The sequence below is a fragment of the Plecotus auritus genome (genome assembly GCF_963455305.1).
Source record: "Plecotus auritus genome assembly, chromosome: 1".
Taxonomy (NCBI): domain Eukaryota; kingdom Metazoa; phylum Chordata; class Mammalia; order Chiroptera; family Vespertilionidae; genus Plecotus; species Plecotus auritus.
Genome location: NC_137770.1, coordinates 168452019 through 168478567, shown reverse-complemented (window position 1 = coordinate 168478567; position 26549 = coordinate 168452019). Strand labels below are relative to the sequence as shown.

The window sequence follows — 26549 nt, the reverse complement described above, 5'->3', positions numbered from 1 at the left end:
TCACTAAAGGAAGAGGAGGTGGAGCCAAAAGGGCTTTAAAAAGGAAAGAGGAGTCATTCTACTTTTCAAAAAGAGAAACCGTGCTTGGGGAGGAATCGGATCTCCCTGTTTCTTCTTTCAGCTTCACCCAGGGTCGTAGTTGGAACCTTCCATCAATTCTTTTCTTTTTCCTTTTTTCTTTTTTTCTCTCTCTCTAGCCTTTGCCCGTTGCTCTCTCTGCCGGTCACAGTGAAGTCAGCTGCAGGCCTCCACAGTGCGGCTGTGACATTGTGAAATGTGTCAGAAGGGTGTCAGGTATTTCTTGCTGGCTTCCCAAAAACTTAGATAAGGAAATCTTTCCCAGAGTGACCCTTTCAGGCTGCTTTTGGACACTGTCTTGAGTTGAAGCAGAAGGAGGTGAAGGGCGACAGCAAAAGAGCCCAGGAGAAGATGCCCCAGGGCTGCAGGCCGGCTGGTGAGCACTCCTGGGGGCAGACGCACGCACGCCTGGCTATGCTCAGCCAAAGTCAAGTTAGTCTCTATTGAAAGTTCAAGCCCATGAGGATCATGCTGCTCTTCCTTGTCACTCTGTTGCCGGTAGTTTTTAAACTGGGTTTTAGTCTCTCAGCACTCCCGCGCTGGAACTGTCCTGCAGGCTCCCCCTCGGGAAATGGGAATTCAACGTGTGCGGGTAAGTAGTTCCATTCAAAGGAATTCACTTCTTCCTGGAAACTGCCCTCAGTACCTGTTCGTTTCATCTTGTAAAGTTGGGCTTTTTTTTTTTTTTTTCTGATTTGTCTTTGCGTGTGTACATTTGCTTATTTTTTGTTTTCTAATGCTTGTATAGTCTCTTACTGGCTGTACAAACTCCTGGTTCTCAAACTGTTCTTCCATGTGTGGCTGAATATGTGTCATTGTAAACTAGCTGAACATTCCTTTTCACGTCTTTATTCTGACACGAGGAATAACTAAACACTTAGTTGATCAGCTTTTTATTGAAAACTGGGTAAAGGGACAGCACTTTTTTTGAAACTGACTCTAAGGCATAAAATATTCTCTAATAACTTTGTGCAAGAACTCAGAAGTTGCTTAAAAACCAGTGAAAAAATGGATGAGGATTGGGAACAAACTTGTGGAAGAGCCACACTCAAGTGGTTCTATTATGAAAGCCAAGCTAAGTTTCACCTTACATTCCCCCCCCCCCCACTCCTTCCGTTTCTGAATCTCTGACTGGCTCCAGGTTTTTAGTAACAGGTGCATTGTAACTCTGTGAACAGCTAAGAAATGACAACATGCCACATACCCCTCCCATAATAAATGGGTTTTTAATCTAGGAGAAGTGGGATTTCACTGAATGCAAAATAGCAATCCTGCTTAAGGACATAGCCTGAAAAAACAACTCTCTCTCTCTCTCTCTCTCTCTCTCTCTCTCTCTCTCTCTCTCTCTCTCAATTCATTTTATTTCGCTCTTGGTTGGGTCTCCAATCTGCTGTTCAAACAAGGCAGCCACTTCCATCCATTATAGAACATGAACTGATGTTCCTTTCTTGTCATTTTGCCCTTTAGAGAAGGGATCTGACTCTCAAAAAGAGAAAAGCCGAGGAAAACATAGTACCGTTTCCAGGAGAGAGGTCTCTGGGAGACAGCACAGAGCAGTGGGAAGTGAGAGAACAGTGCTGAGCCAATGCTGACACTGTCTGGGCTCCTGCCCTGGCTGCCTCATGAAGGAAGTTACCAGCGAGATCAGGTGTTCTTGCTCTGGCCCTCAGGACTGACTCCAGGCCACACTCATTGTAACAGGGGAGCAGAACCCTAGGGCAGTGGTCGGCAAACTCATTAGTCAACAGAGCCAAATATCAACAGTACAACGACTGAAATTTCTTTTGAGAGCCAAATTTTTTAAACTTAAAATATATAGGTAGGTACATTATTATTAACTTAATTAGGGTACTCCTTCAATCGCACTGTACATGCACGCCCGCATGTGGTATTTTGTGGAAGAGCCACACTCAATGGGCCAAAGAGCCGCATGTGGCTCGCGAGCCACGGTTTGCCGACCACTGCCCTAGGGTGTTGGAAGAAAGGAAGAAATTCTCATGATCTTTGTGACTCCAGCACCTGGAACATTTCCACTTTCATTTTATGTATTCAGTCAAGTCTTGCTGAATGAATGAGGAGTCTTTCCCTGACCCGCTGATCACAGAGTCCCAGAGAATAACGACAAAAGGGGGTGACTAAAGACAAAAATGGCCTCACGAGCATGTTGCTCGGCTGTTGGAGGCAGAGGTGAAAGCTTTTGGACACAGTTGTGTTGAATAGACTGGAGCCTCCCTGGGGTGGGTGAACTGTCCCAAGAGTAGTTGGCAAATGACCAGAATTAGTCACTGCCATTTGCATGGGACATGTGGGGAGATGGTGGGAGCCAGTCAAGAAGCAGAACTTGCGAGAGGGGGGAAAACCCACAGAAATGAACTTTTTCACATAGCTTTAGAACCACTGATTCCTGCGAGCAAGCGAACTTGTGCTCCTCACCATCCTGACAGTGGCTCAGAAGTGCCCTCACAAGTCTGGATGCACCAAATAAACTTGAAGACCAGGACAGAGACAAGGAGTTCAAGGGACTGTGTCAGGGTGGAAGGAACACAGGCTTTAGAGGCAAATACACCTCATTGCAAATCCAGGCTACCTAGTTAATACTTGAGTTATATTAGAATATTGCAGGAAGTACCCCCACCCCCTTTTCAGGATCGTTGTGAGGATCACATGAGATACCACGTGAAGAACACCTAACACAGAGGCCAGCAGACTGTGCTCAGTAAATGTCCTCCTGGCTCCATGTCTTGGCTAAGCCTCTTTGATCAGATCACGCCTCGTTTTGGCAGTGCAGTGACGTGGCCTGGACCTCACGTGGTGTGGACGCCGCTCTGTGACTCTGCCTCTTTGCTTCCTTGATCCCTCATGTCACTTGTTTAAACCCCCTACTTTACACTCCATGTCTCATGTTAGCTGATAACTGCCTGGGTCACACCCTGTGCCCCCTGCATTTCAGAGGCTAGTATTTCTCCTTTCTAAATAGATATGGTGCCATCATCTACACCGCCGCCCGCCCCCCCCCTCCTCCCGCAATTGAATTCCACTTGCCTTATTTCTTGTCCTTGGCATTCAGACAGACCACCTCTGGCCAGCCTGACCCAGCAGAAAGAATGCTTTGTGGTTTGACAAGATTCAGGTAACTTTAGGCAAGACTGTCACTCATGTGACTGACTGCTAGCCACATAAACCAAGTGATAACACAGAATTGGATTTTCTTTTCATTCCTCCCCTCTCCTGCTCCTCTGTTTTGTTGTTGTTTGTTTGTTTTGTTTGCTTTTGTTTTTTTATCGACCCAGTAGTCTGTTAGTTTCTATTTGAGCTACAGTAGGTGAGGATAGCAATAAAGAAAACTGCTGGCAAGTGGCTGCTGAACTTTCAAGCTTATTTGCCCTCTAGGAGAAATACCTGTTGAAAAAAGGAACAGTTCCTGTTTGCTGTCTGTACCTGCATTATTTAGATGAACTTTCCTGGTAAAATAAAGGGTGAAGAAGAAGTACAGACTGAGCCTCAGAGGGCTGGCTGCAGGAGGAACCTGGGGCATTCAGCCCACTGGGAGATCACTGTTAGCAGTAAACAGTGAAATCACGGATTTCAGCACTGGCTGAGGCTTGGTCAGCTTCCCAGTCATGTGCAAACCGGAATAATTTCATGGTCAGGATCTTTGTTTTTTCAGCCAGGGTTATGCAAAAGGTTTTTGTTTTTCTTTTTAATCTAACTGCAAAGAAATTCTAGAAATGATCTTTTATGCACAGCACGGAAATGAAACTGTCCCCAAAGTACCCAGTGGTTTATGGTCTTTGAGGGATAGTAGAGTTAAGTGGTAAAGAGCTTAAATTTTGGAGTCAGACCTGGGTTCAAATCCCAGTTTTGCTGCTTGTGAGCCATGTATCTCATTTTCCTCATTCTAAAATGAAGATAATTACCCCCTTCTCCTAGGATTGTTGTCAGGATTGTGTTACTGTATTTGTTTTCAATGTTGGCCACACATTAGAGTCACCAATGTCCAGGCTACCATCCAGTCCATCTGGGTCAGAGTCTCTTCTGGGGGTGGAATCCAGGCATCATTTTCTCTGAAACTCTCCCTTGGTGATTCTAATGGGCATGATGGGTTTAAGCCGCTAAGTTAATGCATGTAGGGGCATAAAACAGACCTGGTATGTAATAGGCACTCAATAAGTCTTAGCTCCTATTGGTATTTTTATCATTGTTAAAATTATTTTTACCATTGGTAATTGTACCAGTATTTTCTAAATGTGGCTCAGTTTCTTCTATAATAATTGAACTTTTTTTTTTTACATCTGGAAAACACCACATTGAAAAATCTGAGATGGTTTTACATGAAAAATTATAGTCAAGATAATTTCAACATTCTTAGCTTGTATTTTTTGTAGCTACAAGTAACATTTATTAAAAATATAAAAACATATCAAACTGATTTGAGCAAGTGCCCTTGTGGTAACTGCAGTTCCAATGTTTCTTTCTGTGACACCAACTGATAAAAAATCCACTGACTGAAAATTAAATATGCTTGTTAGATTTCTTACCAGTAACCATTTTATTTGACAACAACAAAACAAGGAACTCAAAAGTAATAATTTAAATTTAATATATATTTTTCCTTATATTTTAATTGATTTTAAAGAGAAAGGGAGAGAAAGGGAGAAATACAAACATCAATGATAAGCGAGAATTATTGATAGGCTGCCTCCTGCATGCCCCACACTGGGGATGGAGCCCACAACCCAGGCATGTGCCCTGACCGGGAATCGAACGGTGACCTCCTGGTTCAGAGGTCGATGCTCAACCACTGAGCCACGCCAGCCAGTCCTGGAACCAATTTCTTTAAGATTTTTTAAAGCTGCTGGCATTTAAAGGAACGATAAAATAAGTCTTTAAATGAATTTATATTTTGAGGCTAGTTGGGAGTTGTTCAAATATATGACATTCAATTTGGTAGTTGGAGGTGAGAATTCTCTGTGTTCGGGGGAGAGCAAATGATTGTTTCCCATCAAAAGTAAATGAACTAGTAATTTGGTTCACAATTTGCCTTCATGAAAATCCTTTTAAACTAATTTCTTGTTTAGTATGAATGTTTTCTGTTTTTTGACATCAGTAGTCTCCAAACTCTATTCCATCTGTAAAAAAAATTAAGATGTGGGCATATGCTCTCAATTAGTGTGTTTATCAGTTAGTTACATGTCATATGTCTACTACTATTATGAACATTATACTACACATATTTCTAATATTGTCTTTCCAAATAATAGTGACCTTTTTTCAGTCTGTAAGCGGTACACATCCTACTTGGCGAGACTGTTGCAGAGAAGTAATAAAATGATGGAATACATGCTTCATCTTTCTTAGCTCTTAGTCAGCTCCCTTCACTCAGGCACGAAGAGATAAGCAAAGGTTTACTTTCTTTTCTTTTTTCAAGTAAAGGGGAGTTCTTTATAGTGAATTACTTCTCTCAGCGTGTATAATGGAAGAAATAAAAATGACTTTTCTCAGGATGGATAATGGAAGGCATAAAAATGCACTGAGATTCCTCCATAAGGACCAGGAGAGACCACACCTAAAGATGGGCTGCAGTGTCAGACATTCCAAAGCTCCATGGCCTGCTGGAGTGTCTGTATCTTAGGATTTTAAAATAAAAACATGTGCCTTCACCCTATGTTCTGGGGAAACCCAGTGTCTCTCCTAAGACAGTGGGAATGGTGGTGTGGAAGGGAAGGAAGGCCCTGGTGTTCCCGCTGGCCCTTGCACTGAATTATTGATCAGGGTGCTCACCTCTCTCACGTGCTGTCCCTTTCCCACACCTCATAACCTCACGCCACCCTGTTTTACTTCTTGGAAGACCTGGTGCTATGAACTGTGAGTGGACAGACTTTAACTGAAAGTTTGTGTTTGTGTGTGTGTGTGTGTGTGTGTTGGGGGCGGGGGGGGGGGGGTGGCGGGGGAGGCGGCGTCCTAGCCACATCCTGATCCAGCACATCAAACAACTAAAACTATTTTTCATTCTTGTTCTTAAAAGTTAAGTGATTGTTCTTTGTGGGAACACTTACCAGCCATCTCTCTCTTGGGTGCCAGCCCCTGCCACATTGGCTGGCCTCGGCGAGGCTGACCTACACCCAGGCCGCTTTCAAGGGGCCCCTTGGTCTGTTTCAGATGACCTACATTCCCATGCAGAACATTTTAGATTTTCTCCTCCTCTTCCTCCTCCTCCTCCAATTCTGTTTTCCTGATCAGATCCTGGGCCTCCTTTTTTTAAAATTAAAAAAAACCCAAAAAACTGAAATATTACTAAGTAGCATACTGAAGTATTTTAATAAGCAAAACAGTTGTTTCTCAAAAGAAAATTTCTGGCCACAGGTTTTAAACTAATTTTTTCTTTTCTCTTTCCACAATGGGAGAATGTTAATTTTGAGACAGAAGCCAAGCTTTTCGAAGGCAGGTTCCAGGTGGTGGGACTACTATCTGGAGAGGAGACTTTTCCTGTGTGCTCAGGATAGAAAGGAATTCCATTTTGGGGAGTGGCTTTCTTTGGCCTCATAGACACGAGTCAGAAGTGAGGCAGGACACTGACATCAAAATAGACCGTCGTACGTCTGGTGTTGGCCAGTTATTGTAAGGTATTCCTATTATACCCATTCCTTAATGAGGGTCTTATTGAAAGTTAGAGGTTGATGTTACTTGTGCTGAGGAAAATGAGAGGCTAGTCCCATGTTTCAGGTGAAATGGTACAATGAGTGGCAGGTAGGAGGGACTGAAGCACGGTGGTCTCACAGTGGGGTGGCCAGAGGTCAGATGAGAGGCACCAATGGGCGAGGATGAGGGAAGCGGCATATGCCCCAGTCAGTGGTCAACTATTAGGAGTATTAATAGTTTGGACTCGGAATCACTTACCATATCTCCTCTCTTATTTTTGTCATTAACTTGTAGATTTCATTGTACTACTTTATTTAGATTGATTTATATGTTGTCTCTTAATCCAGATAATTAAAAAATCAAAGATTAATCTTCAGACAAAAGGTAATTAAAATTTCTTACCTAGAAAATAAGTCTTCTACAATCTGTTCAACATTCTTAACTTTTTATCACTTTGATTATAGTGGAGAAAGCTAGGAGAAGAAACTAGTAACTTTCCAATATGTGTGCATTGCCTGATCTAAGATATTTCAGCAATTATTTTAATGAGGTAGTTTTTGTAAACTTGTTATGAGCAAAAAAAAAAAAAAAATTTAAAGACTCAATAAATAACCTCAATAGCTGGAAACTATTGCACTGGAGAGTTTTTTCAGAATGTCCAGGTCAGTTTTTTTTTTTTTTTTAATCATGTGCACTCAGAATAGTTTTTTATTAATACAGTATTTCTTTTTTCTTTTTTTAAATTTCTTTATTGATTAAGGTGTTATGTATGTGTCCTTCTTCCCCCCATCCCCCCCACTCATGCCCTCACCCCCCTGTTGTCTGTGTCCGTTGATTAGGCCCATATGCATGCATACAAGTCCTTTGGTTGATCTCTCCTCCTTACACCCACCCTCCCCTACCTTCCCTCCGAGGTTTGATGGTCTGATTGATGTTTCTCTGTCTCTGGAACTGTTTTTGTTCATCAGTTTATGTTGTTCATTATATTCCACAAATGAGTGAGATCATGTGATACTTATCTTTCTCTGACTGGCTTATTTCACTTAGCGTGATGCTCTCTAGTTCCAGCTATGTTGTTGCAAATGGTAGGAATTCCTTCTTTTTTACTGCATCATAGTATTCCATTGTGTAGATGTACCACAGTTTTTTAATCCACTCATCTGCTGATGGGCACTTAGGCTGTTTCCAAATCTTAGCTATGGTGAATTGTGCTCCTATGAACATAGGGGTGCATATATCCTTTCTGATTGATGTTTCTAGTTTCTTGGGATATATTCCTAGAAGTGGGATCACTGGGTCAAATGGGAGTTCCATTTTTAGTTTTTTGAGGAAACTCCATACTGTTCTCCATAGTAGCTGCACCAGTCTGCATTCCCACCAGCAGTGCAAAAGAGTTCCTTTTTCTCCGCATCCTCACCAACACTTGTCATTTGTTGATTTGTTGATGATAGCCATTCTGACAGGTGTAAGATGGTACCGCATTGTTGTTTTGATTTTCATCTCTCTGATGATTAGTTACTTTGAGCATTTTTCATATGTCTCTTGGCTTTCCTTCTGTCTTCTTTCGAAAAGTATCTATTTAGATCATTTGCCCATTTTTTGATTGGGTTGTTTATCTTCCTTTTGTTAAGTTGTATGAGTTCCCTGTAAATGTTGGAGATTAAACCCTTATCGGAGATAACATTGGCAAATATGTTCTCCCATACAGTGGGGTTTCTTGTTGTTTTGTTGATGGTTTCCTTTGCTGTGCAAAAGCTTTTTATTTTGATGTAGTCCCATTTGTTTATTTTCTATTGCCCTAGGGGCAGTATCAGTGAAGAAGTTCCTTCGGCACATGTCTGAGATTTTGGTGCATGTGGATTCCTCAAATATTTTTATGGTTTCCCATCTTATGTTTAAGTCCTTTATCCATTTTGAGTTTATTTTTGTGTATGGTGAAAGTTGGTGATCTAGTTTCATTTTTTTTGCATGTATCTGTCCAATTTTCCCAACACCATTTGTTGAATTGACTGTCTTGACTCCATTGTATGTTCATGCCTCCTTTGTCAAATATTAATTGGGCATAGTGGTTTGAGTTGATTTCTGGGTTCTCTATTCTATTCCATTGATCTATATGTCTGTTCTTGTGCCAGTACCAGGCTGTTTTAAGAACCGTGGCTTTGTAATACAGATTGATATCTGGTATTGAGATCCCCCCTACTTTGTTCTTTCTCAGGATTGCTGTAGCTATTCGGGGTCTCTTTTTATTCCAGATGAATTTTTTGAAGGTTTGTTTTAGGTCTGTGAATATGCCATTGGTATTTTAATGGGAATTGCATTGAATTTATAGATTGCTTTGGGATATTTTGATGATCTTGATTCTACCAATCCATGAACATGGTATGTTCTTCCATCTGTTTATGTCTTCCTCTACCTCTTTTTTCAGTGTCCTGTAGTTTTTTGCATATAAGTCTTTTACCTCCTTAGTTAAGTTTATTCCTAGGTATCTTAATTTTTTTGGTGCGATGGTAAATGGGATTGCTTTTTTAGTCTCTCTTTTTGTACATTCACTATTGGTGTATAGAAATGCCATAGATTTCTTGGCATTAATTTTGTATTCTGCTACATTGCCGAATTCATTTATTAAGTCTATTAGTTTTTTGATGGAGTCTTTCGGGGTTTTTATGTACAATATCATGTCATCTGCAAATAAGGACAGCTTTACTTTTTCTTTTCCAATTTGGATGCCTTTTATTTCTTCTTTTTATCTAATTGCAATGGCTAATACTTCCAGTACTATTTCGAACAGGAGTGGTGAGAGTGGGCCTCCCTGTCTTGTTCCTGTTCTTAGGGGAAATGGTTTTAGTTTTTGCCCATTGAGTATGATGTTAGCTGTGGGTTTATCATATATAGCTTTTATTATGTTGAGGTATGATCCTTCTATTCCCACCTTGTTGAGAGTTTTTATCAAGAAAGGTTATTGGATTTTGTCAAATGCCTTTTCTGCATCAATTGATATGACTATGTGATTTTTATCTCTCAATTTATTTATGTGATGTATCACGTTTATTGATTTGTGGATATTGTACCATCCTTGCATTCCTGGGATAAATCCTACTTGGTCATGGTGTATGATCTTTCTGATATACTGCTGGATCCAATTTGCTAGAATTTTATTGAGGATTTTGGCATCTATGTTCATGAAGGATATTGGCCTGTAATTCTCTTTCATTGTGTTGTCTTTATGTGGTTTTGGTATTAGGATGATGCTGGCTTCATAAAATGAGCTTGGAAGTGTTTCTTCCTCTTAAATTTTTTGGAATAGTCTGAGGAGGATAGGTTTTAGTTCTTCCTTGAATGTTTGGTAAAACTCCCCTGTGAAGCCATCTGGCCCTGGGCTTTTGTTTGCTGGAAGCTTTTTGATGACTGCTTCAATTTCTTCCATAGTTATTGGCCTATTGAGATGTTTAGATTCTTCCTGATTGAGTTTTGGAAAGTTATATTTTTCTAGGAATATGTCCATTTCCTCCAGGTTGTCCAGTTTGTTGGATTAGAGTTGTTCATAGTATTTTTTAACAATCCTTTGTATTTCGGTGGGGTCTGTTGTTATTTTGCCTCTATCATTTCTGATTTTGTTTATTTGGGTCCTCTCTCTTTGCTTCTTGGTGAACCTGGCTAGAGGTTCATCAATCTTGTTTATCCTTTCAAAGAACCAGCTCTTGGTTTTGTTGATCTTTTGTATTGTTTTTTTTTTGGTCTCTATGTCATTTATTTCTGCTCTAATCTTTATTATCACCTTCCTTCTGCTCACTCTGGGCTTTTCTTGTTGCTCTCTTTCTAATTCTTTGAGCTGTAGCATTAGATTACTTACTACCATTTTTTCTTGTTGTTTTTTTTTTTTTGAGGTAGGCCTTTTGAGCTATAAACTTCCCTCTCAGGACTGCTTTCATTGTATCCCATAGGTTTTGGATTGTTGTGTTTTTATTGTCATTAGTTTCCAGGATGCTTTTAATTTCTTCTTTGATCTCTTTAGTAACCCAATCAATATTTAATAACATGCTATTCAGCTTCCAAGTGTTTGAGTGTTTTGGATTATTTTTATTGTAGTTCATTTCTAATATTATGACAGTGTGGTCTGAAAGGATGCTTGGTATGATTTCAATATTCTTGAATTTGGGGAGACTTTGCTTGTGACCCAGTATGTGGTCTATTTTTGAAAATGTCCCATGTGCACTTGAGAAGAACGTATATTCCGTGGCTTTGGGGTGAAATGTTCTGAAGATGTCAATTAAGTCCATCTGATCTAGTGAGTCATTTAGGATTGTTGTTTCTTTGCTGAATTTTTTGTCTAGAAGATTTATCCAGTGATGTCAGTGGTGTATTAAAGTCCCCTACTATGACTGTATTGTTGTCTATCTCTCTCTTGATATCTTCCAGGAGATTTTTTGTGTATTTGGGTGCTCCTGCATTGGGTGCATATATGTTTACCAGGGTTATATCCTCTTGTTGTATCAATCCCTTTAGTATTATGAAGTGGCCTTCCTTATCTCTTGTTATGGCCTTCACTTTGAGGTCTATTTTGTCAGATATAAGTATTGCTACCCCAGCTTTTTTTTCATTTCCATTTGCCTGAAAGATATTTTTCCATCCCTTCACTTTCAGTCTGTGTGAGTCCCTTGTTCTGAGGTGGGTCTCTTGTAGACAGCAGATATAGGGGTCAAGTTTTTTATCCATTCAGCCACTCAGTGTCTTTTGATTGGAGCATTTAGCCCGTTTATGTTTAAAGTTATTATTGAAAGGTACTTGTTTATAGCCATTTTTATTTTTTGAGGCTGTGTTCCTTCTTACCTTTTTGTTTCTTCTTTTTACAGCATTCCCTTTAGCATTTCTTGCATTGCTGGTTTGGTAGTGATAAACTCCCTTAGCCTTTTTTTTTTTTTGGTCTGTGAAGCTCCTGGTTTCCCCTTCGATTCTGATTGATAGTCTTGCTGGATAGAGTATTCTTGGATTGAGTCCCTTGCTTTGCATCACTTTGTATATTTCCTTCCATTCCCTTCTAGCTTGATGTGTTTCTGTTGAGAAATCATTTGATAATCTGATGGGGGATCCTTTGTAGGTAACTCTCTGTCTCTCTCTTGCAGCCTTTAAGTTTCTCTCTTTGTCGATAACATTTGCCATTGTAATTATGGCATGTCTTGGTGTGGGACTTTTGGGATTATCTTGCTTGGGACTCTTTGTACTTGAGTAACTTTTTTCTTCTCCATATTAGGGAAGTTTTCTGTCATTATTTCTTCAAATAAATTTTCTAATCCTTGCTGCTCTTCTTGTCTTTCTGGCAGCCCTATTATATGTATGTTATTTCATTTTGCATTGTCCCAAAGCTCCCTTAGGCTCTCCTCCTGCTTTTTAATTTTTTTCTCTAGTTGCTGTTCAGATTGGGCTTGTTTCTGTACCTGACCTTCTAACTCGCTGATTTGGTCCTCTGCTTCTTCTAGTATACTGTTGAAGCCTTCCATGGTGTTTTTGATTATAGCTATATCATTTTTCATTTCTTCCTGATTTTTGCATAGGTTGCTGATTTTCTTGTCCATCCAGTGTATGAACTGTATGACCATTACTCTAAATTCTTTTTCCGTCATGTTGCATGCTTCCGTTCCACTTATTTCCTTACTTGGCGAGTCCTCCTTTTCTTTCCTCTGGGGATTGCTTCGTTGTCTCCCCATTCTGACTATCATCAGAAGGTTCAGATGTCGAGTTGCGGGAGCCTGGACTGTGTGCAGTGGGAGTCCTGGTGTCCCTGGGTCTGCAGCTGTGGTGGCAGGTCTTTTACCAGTGTGGCTGTAGGGATCCCAGTTTGCTTACGAGACCAGACTGGGTGGTGGCGAGGCTAGGATCCTAGTCTCAAGCAGTTCTGTTCTTCAAGATGCCGTGGTCTCTGTGCCACCGGTGTCCTCCCGGAGTGTTTGCGGCAGCCGCAGGGTTTTGCTGTCTAAGACTGCCTGGATTGGCAGCCCCCTGGAAGAACTGCAGGGTCAAACTGTTCCTATTTCACTCACACACACACCCACACATGTCCACACACACCTCTATCACTCTCTCACACACTCTCCCTCCCTACCTTCCTGCTGGTCGCCATCTTTCCAGGTCAGTTTTAAAGAATGAACTTTCTTTGAAGGAATTTCTAAGTATTTTTCAAGAAATTCTCAAATTCTATGAAGCAACTTGATGTTGAGTTTAGACTTTGTTATTACTCTGAATTTGAGAAATCCTAGAGTTAGGGAACAAAATGTGAGTTTTATTATGTTATAGTTTCAAATGTTAGAATTAGAATGAACTTTAAGAAGGAACCAGAAACAATATAAAAAAATAACAACAAAAATCTTGGTCATTGGCATGAAATTGTCCCTATTGTCTATCTCTTTCTTGACTTCAGGTTAGTACTTTTATCCAGAATGATAATTCTACTCATGAAGGAAATATTACCTGGACGTTAGGTGAACCAAGAATACAGATTCATGCCCTAACCAGTTTGGCTCAGTGGATAGAGCGTTGGCCTGCGGACTAAAAGGTCCCAAGTTAGATTCCAGTCAAGGGCATGTACCTTGGTTGCGGGCACATCCCAGTGGGGGGTGTGCAGGAGGCAGCTGATCGATGTTTCTCTCTCATCTATGTTTCTAACTTTCTATCCCTCTACCTTCCTTTCTGTAAAAAATCAATAAAACATATTAAAAAAATAATACAGATTCATTTTGTGGAGATTATATATTAACACTCAGGCTAGAAAGGAATTCCATGGTTGAGGGTGGCTTTCTTTGACTTTGTGGACATAAGTCAGAAGTGAGACAATAATGTTAATAAATAATGGTTTTGCACATGACCATTCCAGTCCCATCCCCAGCTGTTGGATTTGCTGGGGACCACAACAAGATGATGACTGATTTCTGGGTTGTGAAGTAATGTTTTTGTCAATTGTAGAAAAAGAAAAAAATTCATTAAATAGAAGGGACATTTACACTTCTTCAAAGATCTCACTATATCTGAAAAGATATTTCTATTTTATTTTATATGGCCAATGTTACTAACCTTTGAAAGCAATTTTGGGATAATGCATGTAAATGGCTTTCTTTAGTAGTTTTTTTTTCTTAACATTCAAAGCTTGCCTTTGATACTAGAAGTTAGTTAATGTATAGAAACCTCAGTCATTTTAGCCAAATTCAAGGCACACTCTTCTGCTCTCATCACCCCTTGACCGTCTTTCTGAGCCTGGAGTTTGAATTGGTGTGTGGGTATGTTTTCACTTATGACCTTGATTTTCTGAATCTCCCAAACTTGGCCAACCCTACTAATGTCTCTCAGTGTCTGGGTTTTCCAAGCGGTTCTCAAGTTACTTGCATACTGCAATTGTGTGAGTGTGAAGGCATTTGAGAACCAGCAGACTTCTGTGACAGTGATTCATGGTATGCACTGATTTATTTGCAAAGCCCCCTGTCAGTGGCAGGATAGAAAAGGCCTTTCAGAGAAAAGGCCTACCTTCTTCTTCCATTTAGATCAGCCTGTCATGGTGCTGCAGACCAGCTTTGTGTGCAGTATGTGGATTTCATCCTGAGGTGGTTCTTTTTGTGGGTAGATGGTTGCTAGGATACAGGCAGTCCTAACAACATCATGGCAGCTGCCTTGTTCTTCATCACATGGTGCATCAGTGGAGCAATAGTGTTTTATTTCATTCACTTCAACACTCTTGTGGTTAACATTTCTAAAGCTTGAAGAAGGAACTTTCTTCTTTCATAGGCTCCAACAGTTCAAAGATGGAAGATCAATCAAACTCAACACTGTGATAATATATGGCTGCTGACACCAATCCTGTGTATTTTGGGTTCTTCCTTTATGAGACTTAAAAACAGGCCCAGAAACAGGAGCGGCCAGGAATCTTCTGCCTCCCTCTGAAGCATACAAGTATTCTGCTTATTATAGAATTTTCAATACAAGAGAATGTAAACTCTCTTTTTGTTCAGGGAAATTACAAAGGTTACTGTCATTGATGTTAATTTACCCAGTATGTGGAGATGTATATTTTTTAGATTTAAGCAATGTTGTGGAGAATTTTAAAAACTCCAAGTGGGTGAAAAGCTTAGGTTTGAAAATATATCTTAAAAATTGACTGAAACTTTTATGTTTCTTGATTAGTCTAATGAATCATGGTAAAGGTACATGTAAGAGGGGGAAAAAAGATATATGACAAAAATTTCCATCTAGAATCTCAGTCCATTTAAAATGCACCCAACAATGTCCAAGAGAGAATGATAGGTGACTATCTTTCAATATTGATATACAGGGGTGGGAAAAAGTAAGTTAATAATAATACATAATATCATAATGATTAAATAAATAATAACACAAGAATAAACTATGTTTCTCATACTCACAACTGTAAACCTACTTTATCTTCTGGAACGAAAAGCTAAACAGAAGCACACTGTGAATGGATGTCCCTCTTTAACATAAGCTGTGTTGATGCATATGAAATGACCAGGTTCTAGTATTTCCATCAGGATGAAATGTCATGTTTGAAGCAAAGGATTAAGTGTCATTTTTGAAACAAAGGATAAATTTTAAACCGAATAAATAGTGGTTTGTGCTTTACATAAGTTGATTGATCTTGTCACAGGAAAAAAGTGGAGCAGTTTTGGACAAGTGGTTCTAGTGTCACATTTGCTTGTCACCTTAACTTTAAATGAAAGAGTTCTCTCACCCTTAGCCAATGCACTATGCCTAGCAGGATGTGCTAGGCCTCAGCTTTTTAAATTAATAAGGTCCAATTATATAGCTGATATGAGCTGCTAGTACTTGCCGCATATAAGAGTACTTAATTCATATAAGGGGCTTAGAATCTTATCTGACATACTGAGTTCCCAGGACATATTAGCTGTTACTCTCTACCAAATTCCATAAGCTGAGACATTAGTGACACGTTTGCGTTGTATAATTTTTCTAAGCTTATTTTTCAAATTTTCAGTGATGCTTAGAGAAATCAAGGTGAGTTTCTTGGGATAAGTCAAGTGTTAACAATCATCTTACCCAGGGTGTTCTCTGTGACTTATTATCCTTGATGATAAAATATGGCATGACATCTTCAATTAATTAGTTTTTCTAAGTAATTATTTTTACTATTTGTCACATTTGTTCTCAACATTTCAAGAAAATTATGTGAAGTGCTTTTTCTTGATATTTATATAGCTATACATACCGCTGGGGCACAGAACTCAGCACTGGTTAGGGTGGGGTTAATGAGAACAATGGATCTGGATTCAGAATACATCTAGACTCCAACATTCTTTTTTTTTTTTTTTTTTTTTTTTTACTATTTGTCTAGGAACACTCAGAATGTGGTATTTATAGGCAAATATTTATTTGTTTAGACTTTCAATTTGAGCAACATTATTGTAAAGTTAGTAAAAAAAAAAAAAGATGATTGTGTTAGTTACAAATGAGACTCAGACCAAATTTTGAACCTTTAAATTTTTTTACAGATTTAATCAATTTATTAATTTTTTAGACTTCCTTCAAAGAGCCAAGCTTTTAGTGTCACTTGGAAGGGGTTGTTTGTTTTACGTTATTGTTTTATTTCCTGTAGCAGAGCTCATATTGACCCTATTGATTTGGTATTTGAAGTTTAGAAAAGCAGAGAGAAGGAAACATTTCACAGACAATAGGAATTAGGGTAAAAAACATCTACTGATGAATTTCCCACAAGCTCAGGCTTCTTTACAAAATGCTGCAAACCAGGAAACTATTGAATTCTGTAAGTCAAGCAGGATAGGAATTGAACTGATAAGTGTTAGTTTGAAAAGACCTTCAAGGTCATCTAACCCAACTGCCTCATGTCACCGATGACAGGCTGAGATCCAGGGAGAAGAAATAAGTCATCAGGATCCTATGATATTTCGAACTTGGGACCCTGGACGCACACATGCCACCTGCCATGACTGACTGTTGAGAGCCCACCAATGTAATGATTAGTCCTTTCTACCAAAAAGTATTAATCATGTTAAGTTGGAAAAGTCTCTTACTATATTAGTTCCTTATGTTGAAAGGACCATGTAAATAGGACTGAGACTTTCTTTTCTACAAATTACACCAATAAATTAATTCAAATAAATTAAACACATTTTATTCAACATTAGTTATGTGTTTGGGCTGGCAGTGGTGACATTACTGACCCAGATGCCCATGGTATCCTGAGGGGACAGGCAGGTTCCCAGCCCAGAGGCCCGGGGGCGGGGTGTGCTGCAGTTTACCTGCTGACTTATGAACCATGCTAGTTGGATTTATCAAAACTAACTCTTACAAAACCCCCAAAGTGGCTTAAAAGCCTTCTTGCAAAGGCACTAAAGATAGCAGCTGATACTGTAATGCAAGCCCAAGAGACTAATGAGGAATGGAATGCACCGACCCTGCATAGGAGGTAAAAACAATGTCAATCTCAAAAGGAGACATATGTAATACTTTCAACAAGAAAGAATTCAAAACAAAAGAAAACAACAAAACAATTCCAATCTCTTTAGAGTTGACTCAAAAAAAAAAAATGATAGAAATTAAGAAGACAGTCGAAACCGGTTTGGCTCAGTGGATAGAGGGTCCCAGGTTCGATTCCGGTCAAGGGCATGTACTGTGGTTGCAGGCACATCCCCAGTGGGGGGTGTGCAGGAGGCAGCTGGTCGATGTTTCTCTCTCATCGATGTTTCTAGCTCTCTATCCCTCTCCCTTCCTCTCTGTAAAATATCAATAAAATATATTTAAAAAAAAAAAAGAAATTAAGAAGATAGCCTTAAAAATGCACTTATGTTTAGTAGTAGTAATAATGAACCTCACAACAAGTGTAAAATTTGCCTTAAAATGTTAGTTAATGCTAATATAAAGCCATCAGGACAAATAAGTTGTTTAAAAATAAGTATCTAGAATGTGAAAACAACTTCTATGATTTTTACAGTTGTGTTCCAAGTTACGACATTTAAGACTATGTTTACTATGATAAAAAGTTAGAAGGCTCTCTTTAGGTTTCCAAAGCAAAAATGGAAAAGTCTTATACTGTTGGCAAAATATGTGTTCCTCCTGCTTCCTGCTGGGGTAAAGCATAACTAAAAGAATATATGGAAAACCACATGGCAACAGATTAAAATGTGTTCCTTTCTTAGCAAGTACTATTGAAAATGTCACAGAAAGCATTACTGACATTTTGAAGAAATAAGTATTAGAAGAATTGCACAGATGAGTGTCTAATATATCTCAGTTTATGGTATATTCTAGAAACTAATAGTTAACATTAATGAGAGCTCACTATATGTGAGGGAAAATTCTAAGCACTTGTCATAAATTGATTTATTTAGTCTACATAACAATCCTAGGAGGTAAGTACTATATCATCTCCATTTTAAAGATGAAGAAACGGATGCACAGAGAGTTAAGTATTGAGTTGAGGGTCTGTAGGGAAGGGAAAAATCCCCCTTCCCTCCTCTGGTTCCTTTTGCTGGTTTATAACCCACTTGACGTGAGACAGATTTACGAGAGAAAATCAAATGTAATTGCCTCTCATGGGAACCCCGTGCACATGAGGGCTTCAGAGACAGAAGGTTAAAATGAGATATGTATGACGTTCTGAGCGAGGGATGTGGTAAGTCACCTTGGGGCTCAGAGGGTAATTGCAAGATGATAAGTTGAGCAGATGTTCAGGAATTAGTAGTTTGCCCTGCCACACAGGGGTGTCAAAAAGGTTATTTATGATCATCTCTTACTATGGGCAAGGCCCCTGATTCAAATTCTTCTAGGGAGTTAAGAAGAGGCAGAGTTTCACTTGAGCTGCAGGGTTTCAGTTGCCTTTAGCTCAAACATAATGTGCACACCATGGAGGCCCATCTTGGGGTGACTCGCTCTGAACGCCCTTCCCCCCATTCATCAGCTAATAAGTAGTAAAGCCAGTAAATAGTCAACATGGTATTCTGTGTCCAGTGCCTGTGATCTTAGCCACTCTTGTATTTGCCTGCGATATTTTTCATTAGCCAAAAATACAAACAACAACAAAAAACAAATGCATAAGAGAAGTAATTTTCTCCATGGTCACGGACTTCTTTATATATTAACAAATGTATTATGAAGAAAAAATAGTACCAGTGATGATGGAGCCACCGCATTTACTGACACATGAACAGATGAGATCACAATGGGCCCTGGACTGCAGTTCTCACAGTCTCTCAGGGAGGCAGTGTAGGAAGGAAGTTGAAACTGGAGTTGCATCAAGTGCAATGGATGTATTGATGTCATTACTTCTAAAAAACAAGAATAGACTAGATTCTTTATAATACTTACAATACTTACATTGGATGGGGAATAGCCATGAAAATATTGACCTACATGCTTCCCACCAAGTATCTTGAATCGAACTTAAGAGAGCAATCAAATGTCACAAAGTTTCCTTTTTAAAAAAGAAGTGTTTCAAGTGGTTGGACCTTTGCTGTGATAACAAATAGGTGTCACTAGGATGCAATTTGAAAAATAACTAGAGCAATAGAACTTAAAGGTGACATTTAACAATGAGTGAGAAAGTGGCTGCTGATTGTAAGATTTGTGTGTGAGGAGAACAGTTGGAAAACAGATGTTGGAAATGTTTCCATTGTTAGGAGATTAGGTTGTTTAACAAAGTCAACATGTCACCTATTAAAAACTCTCATGTCTGCAGTTTTTTTTTTTTAAAAAAAACCCTGTCAACAAAATTTTCCAAACCATTTTTTAAAAACTTCCAAGTAAAAAATTTTTGTCCCCTTTAATCTATTTTTTTTTTAAAGAAAAACATATAATACAACACTGGTTGGTTTGCATTTACTGATTAAAATTTAGGAAGATAAAAATTTGCTAGTCTAATCGAACAAAATTTGTGAATAATTGATGGGTGTAATTAAAAAGTATATTCTGTGATTTTTGTACATACAGCTAGCGAAGCATTTCTTTCACCTGATACAGATACAGTTGTGAAATATCTTTTTTGTCTATGACATCCATCAATGACTAAATATCAAAACATATGGAACTTTCAACCAAATTTTTAAATTCCTATGTCAACTTCAATCTTTTCAATAAATGGAAACTAATCTGAAAGTAGTGCATAATCTCAATTTTTGACATGCAGAGGGACTTTTGGGGCTATGGGAGATGTTCAGCTGGACACATCCAGCAGAGAGTAGAAAATATAGCGGCAAAACTCAGAAGACAGATTTCTGAGTCTTGCTGTGTGTGTGTGTGTGTTTGTGTGACATCTGGAAAAACTTTTCTAATACTTTAAGGTTGGCAAAGGTACTTTAGTCTGGTGGCAATAGTCTTTACATAAAATTGAGCATAATTTATACTGACAAGGAGAGGGATATTTAAACATGTTTACTTAGGATGAAAAATCACCTATAGCACAGGTACCTTAAAACATGGCTGGCTGTTCTGCAAAACTGCATTGTTATGAGTTATTTTAAAAAGTTATACTGAACTGTGGTATTAGCTAAGAGATAGACACATAAATTAATGGAATGGACTAAAATGTCCAGAAATGAACTTATACAAATATGGTCATTTGATCTTTGATGAAGGTGCAAAAGCAATTCCATGGAGAAAGTATAATCTTTTTAATAAGTGATGTTGAGCCCTGACTGGTTTGGCTCAGTGGATAGAGCGTCGGCCTGCAGAATGAAGGGTCCCAGGTTTGATTCCAGTCAAGGGCATGTACCTTGGTTGCGGGCACATTCCCAGTAGGGGGTGTGCAGGAGGCAGCTGATCAATGTTTCTCTCTCATTGATGTTTCTAACTCTCTATCCCTCTCCCTTCCTCTCTGTAAAAAATCAATAAAATATATTAAAAAAATAAGTGATGTTGAATCGATTAGACATCCATGAGCAAAATAATGAACCTCAACCTAAACTGAACACCTTATACAAAGATGAACTCAAAATGGGTCATAGATCTAAATCAAAGATGTGAAAATGTAAAACTTTTAGAAGAAAACACAAAAGAAATATTTGTGTCCTGGAGTTAAGTAAAGAGTTCTTAGGAATGACACCAAAAACATGATATGCAAAGAAATTGATAAATTGTATCTCATCAAAATGAAAAATTTTGCTCTGCCAAAAACAATGTTGAGAGGATGAAAAGCCGTGCTATACTGCATTTTGGAAGAAAACATTTGCAAGTGACATATCTGACAAAAGACTTGTATCCAAAATATATATTTTTAAAAATCTTTCAAATGTGACAACAAGAAAATAAATAACCTAGTTAAAAGTGGGAAAAGGATTTAAATGCATAATCCACCAAAGAGGATATAAGGGTGGTAAATAAGTCTATGGAAAGATGCTGAGCATTATTAATTGTTGGAGGTTGAATATGGCCCCCAAATATGTTTAAGTCTTAGTTCCTAGAACCTATCAATGTTACCTTACACGCCAAAAGGGACTTCCCAAATGTGAGCTGAGATGGCATGATTAATCTGAATTATCTAGGTGGATCCTAAATGTCCCTATAAGAGGGAGGCAATAATGTCAAAGGAGGAATAAGGGGATTTGAAGATGATACACTACTGGCTTTGGAAATAGAGAAAGGGGCCATGAGTCAAGGAATGCATGGAATACATTTTATTTGGGATGCAATATATCTTGGAATTAGATATGAAATGGTCTAGGGTGATATAATGATAGGAATCCATTTAGAGGGACCCACTTTCTAATCAGTTATTAGAACATGGGTGCAGAGAATCGGCCTTAGGGTGAACATCCCTAGAATAGTGTTTCCTGAAGTGAGTTCCTTGACACAATTGAACAAGATGCGGAACAGTAAGAATTCCAGATGAATTCAGCGTGTGAAAAGCAGCAAGGTGTTTAAAGGCTAGAATCTGTGATCAGAAAGACAGGACTTTACACCCCCAATCTGTAATTTATTGGTCATGTGACTGTGACAATTAACTGCTCTAAACTTCAGTCTCTTCTTCTGTAAAATGAAGATGCTGAGGGCCCCTATCACCTATAGTGTTACCCAATGAAATGAAATAATGCTTTCAATGTGTGACCCCAGAGATAACACACAGATGCTGGCTATTACTCTTCTGGCCCTATTCACCACCTACCTTCTTGGAGAGTCAAAATGTGGAATAGCACGTAAAGCCTCTGAGAAGCCCTTTGAAAACACAATTGTGCAGAAACCTGTCAGTCTCAGGTACTGTCCCGAGGACCTGGGGGCAGGCCTCTTCTTAGGCTTGATGATGAGAATGCAGCTGATAATGAGGGCCAGGTAGGGTCTATTTCTGCATGGATGGCCCAGTTCTACCACTCAGGGACTAGGGCGGCAGTCCTCATGCATAATTTTCAGGAAGCAAAATTGAGCCCCAGAGCTTGCCTTCCAGCAGTAAGATTTAAAATTACATTTTCTGGCTCCCCTTCTGAATGTATTATTCTGAGTCACATGGCTTCTGTCTCGCCTGCTGTGATTTTGACACTCATGAATAAGCTGAGAAGATAGGAATGGTTGCTCAAGAAGTAAATGTGCGCCCTTTTAAACATCACAATTGAAAAAAAGAAATGGGGATGGTCTTTTAGAGTGAACTAAAACTTTCCGTGCTTCATAAAACCCAAGATACAGCCCCTGGGAGGTAATAGTTCCTGACTCCCTCAGGTTCTTCTGGGAGGAGCGGTGTGAGGAGGCATCTGGCTGTTTTCCATCCGGCCCATCCATTTAAATCTACTTTTCTTTTCCCATGGGGTCATTGAAGCCTGAAGGTCCAGAGCTCCCTTTCCACCATCTTTGTCCTGTGAGCCTTCAGTCTGTCTCCAAATTTAGAGCAGGAACCTGTGCTGGTGAGGGCAGGTGGCAGTGCTGGCCTGAGAGAGGACTAGGATTTCTTGTTAATCTGGGTGCCAGCGCCATTAATGTGTTAACTAGGTCTGATGAGCCTTTGCCCCAGAAGGCAGTCCATTTCTTTGCTCACTGACCTATGTGGGGCCACTCCCCTAGACCCAGAGAGATGAAGGGCCTGTTGTGAACTAGTCTGTGTCCGCCACCCACTTCGATCGAAGCCTGCTTTTGTATAACTGTCCTCTAAGCCACGGAGGCCCGGGTTCCTGGAGTCACTAATGAAACTCCTCACTATGGTCCAAACATTCTGGGCTCCTTTGTCATTCCTGGAGATCCCCTCCCATTCCCCAGTGGAGAAGTCAGAGGTTCCCCTGGGTTTCCTGTGACCTGTTAGCTGTCTTGGGGGTTGTATTCCTTAGAAATGGTGTTTGATTTTCTACGCACTTTGCTATGGCCAAACTGCACCCAAAATATATGCCGTAGGGTTTTGACATGTGAAAGTTTAGCTGTTCAAACATGCATGCCCTGCCGACATTCAAATCCCCACATGTACCACACCGATGTTTATAGTCATTGACAGTCTCAAGAAACACGACTTACTTATCATTTCCAGCGGTGGTCGAGAAAAATGACTATTTCACCAAGCCTAATTCCCGTCTTTCATTTCTTTTAGATCACGTTACATTTCATGTCGACAAATACTCAGCCCAGGCCCTGGTTTACATAAAAATGATGTTGGCAGTGTAGGGAAAATGAATGGTGTTTTGAGGGAAGTGGAATTAGAATCACTTACATAAATAGAATGAAGATTGTAACATCTTGACATAGGACAACCCAGACCAAGGCAGGAAAGAGCACTGGATTGGGATGGTGGTTTCTGGGTCCTAATTCCAACTCCACCAACTAGCAGTGGGATTTTGGGAAACATTAAATTTCCTCATCAACTAGATCAATGATTTCCAAATTCACCAAGATGTAAGAATCACCTGGAGTGTCTATTCATAAAATAGATTCTTAGCTCTCAGCCCAGCCCCACTGAACTAGACTCTCAAGGGAAGGGATCTTCAAAAGACACACACACACACACACACACAGTACCCTGTGGGACTCTTCTAAAGAAATGAGTTGGGGAAACACTAGATTAGGTAATAACTAGGATCTTCCAGTTCTAAGAGACTATGATAAAGCCTGGATGCCATCATTCACAGTGAAGAGGAAAAATCTGAGAGTAAAATTTGTTAATTCATACTTAGTATTTTATAAATATTCTTTATTTGTTTTTTGAAATGTCACTGATGTTAATGCTGTGTTTTGTGCTTTATGGATATAAGTATTCTTCAGATTTCTCTTTTCTCTTTTGATTATTGGTAGTCAAATCTTGCCTGGCTAGCTCATGGAGTTTTATTAAAGGTAAATGAGGTTAGGAGGTGAAAGCCTGTTGTTATTATTATTATTGTTGTTAGTAACATAACTACCATAGGCTAGATTGCGCTTTTATGAATTTGATAGATCTGCTAGTATCTTTGGTAAAAGCCCAGACAAATTAATAAAACACACTTATTTCTTAATTAATTAATTAAAAAATCTATTGTGTACAAAGAAAGCATTATGCTATGTTCTTACTAAAATCTTTAGAGTACCTTTCCTTTCTCCTTTATTTTTAACCTGGAAATCTCCTGTATAGTTATACTTTTAAATGAACAAAATGTTTTCTTGATCTCATCAATGTAACAATGAATTAGGAAATTAATAATATGTGTTAGGGACATTTATTTAGTTTATAGAGAATACATGATGCACATTTCAAAGAGCGGACTCCACAGATGGAGTCTGTGGCCCACAGATGAGCTCTTGGTTTAGGGTGCCTTTTCCTGTTGTCTACCTTTTCTCCATGACACAATTGCTATAGGAGAGATGAGCTATGCCAACATTTTAGTCCACGGGTTCAAATCTGAACCGTGAGAATAAGCAATGATGAATCACACTTGTGTAGTGCTCCACAATTAATGAAATATTTCGACATCATAATTTTACTTCTTTCCCCAATAACCCTCTGATATAGGCAGTGAGGTCTGTGAGATGTCCAGAGAAGCTGACGGAGCCAGGACTGGAAACCAGGCCTGCTGGCTCTCGATCCAATGCATTTCTTCTATGATTTCTTTGATTCTACAGCTGGAGTGGCAATGAAGCCTGGGCTCCCCTACGTACCTGTGTGAGAGCCTTGTGTTGTGGAAAAGATACAGGAAGAGTGATTTGAGCTAATTCTCTTAGACACTTTGCCGGCACTATTTCAAGTAAATGTTTTCTGAGTAAAATGTCATTAATTCATCATCTTGTTTAATCTTTGGAACAAGAAGTACATATATTGTGTCACATAAATGTATTACAGTCTAATGTGAAAACAGAATGGAGTGAGCCCAGCAGGGAAGAAAGGATATGTTAGCATGATCTCCAATCCCCTCTCATCCCAGTGGTTGCATAGTTACCTAAAGGCCTAGAGTGGCAGGAGCCTCCCCACCCTCAGGAAGAGACCAAGGAGACTGACCTGGCTGCAGGAGAGGAAATGGTCCCCCGGCAGCATCTTAAGCATCAAAGGCAAGCTGTCCTTGGAGTCAGCCAGTAATTTAGGCTGAGGTTTCCGGAGGTCTCAGGTTCTCAAGCAGGTGTTATGTACCTGGGAGTCAGAGTGGGTAGGTGGCCATCACCTGAAATATTACAGGGCCCCAGGTGTAGGGTTCGGGCACATGGCAAGGCCCTGCAGGGGTCAAGAGATCCAGTGAGGTGCGCCACCCAGATTTAGCAAATAAAGACATAGGGCACCCAGTTAAATTTGAATTCCAGGTAAATAGTGAGTAAGTATTTAGTGTATTCCCTCCCCCCCGCTGCCCCCTCCTCCAGTATATATGCAATTCAAATTTAACTGAGCATCCTGGGTTTTATGTGGCAATGCCAACAGAGACAAGTATTCCAGCACTTTCACAGGACAGCATTTCAGTTTTTCCTGCTTCCACTTAACACCTCTAGTTTTCACCACCTTCTTCCATGTCATTACCCTGAAGGCTCTGTTCACATGTAAGACTGGGGTGGAAGGGGGCATTGAGGTAGAAAATGATAATATCTATAATACTATTTCCAATTTATATAATTACAATTTACATTCATATAGACCTTTTGCACAGCAGAATACAGTAGATTGTTCCTTTTTTAAACATAAAGTGTCATTTTATATATAAGAGAAGAAAGCACTTTTCTCTTCAAATAGTTCTTTTTTCATAATTTGACAGTGTTCATTGTTTATAATCAATTTGTGGAGAAGATAACTTACAAAATTAATTGTGAACATATATATATAAATGTTTTATATAATATTCTTTTTTTAGGTATTTGAAAGTAATTTACTTTCCATTTTGTTCATCCTCTTCCTCTTTTTTTTTGTAATTTCTTTATTGATTAAGGTATTACATATGTGTCCTTATCCCCCCATTGCCCCCCTCACCCCCTATAATATTCTTATTTAAAATATAGAACCTGGAATAAAAAATTAATAACACTTGTGTTAGTTGTCATGGGGAAGTATTATGTCTACATGCGATAAAATATTATTGAAAATGCACAGTTTGGTTTCTTTCTTCCCACTCAGGTCCTGCACCCTTCTTAATATTCTCTCATGGAAACAGCATCTTTAGGATTGACCTGGAAGGAACCAATCATGAGAAATTGGTGACAGATGCTGGTGTATCAGTGATCATGGACTTTCATTACAATAAAGAAAGAATCTATTGGATAGATCCAGAAAGACAACTTCTGCAAAGAGTTTTTCTGAATGGGACAAGGCAAGAGGTAAAGTACCAATTCCTAAGGTATCAAGGGACTTTTGTATAGGCTGACAAATATGATATAGTTAATTAGTAACATGTATATAAATGAAAATCACATTACAGTTCATATGTGTGCCTGGCATTTGTAGGTATTTATCT

At 39.2% G+C, this 26549-nt stretch overlaps 1 protein-coding gene across 1 annotated transcript in view; it reads left to right on the top strand.

The window, feature by feature from the left end:
* Positions 1-322: 322 nt before the first annotated feature.
* Positions 323-26549, top strand: part of EGF (epidermal growth factor) — a 95614-nt gene continuing 69387 nt past the window's right edge. Inside the window, exons 1-2 of the mRNA XM_080682838.1 lie at positions 323-670; positions 26213-26412. Coding sequence (XP_080538964.1) covers positions 538-670; positions 26213-26412 — 333 coding nt within the window. The 5' untranslated portion in view covers positions 323-537. The remainder of the gene's footprint in view (positions 671-26212; positions 26413-26549) is intronic.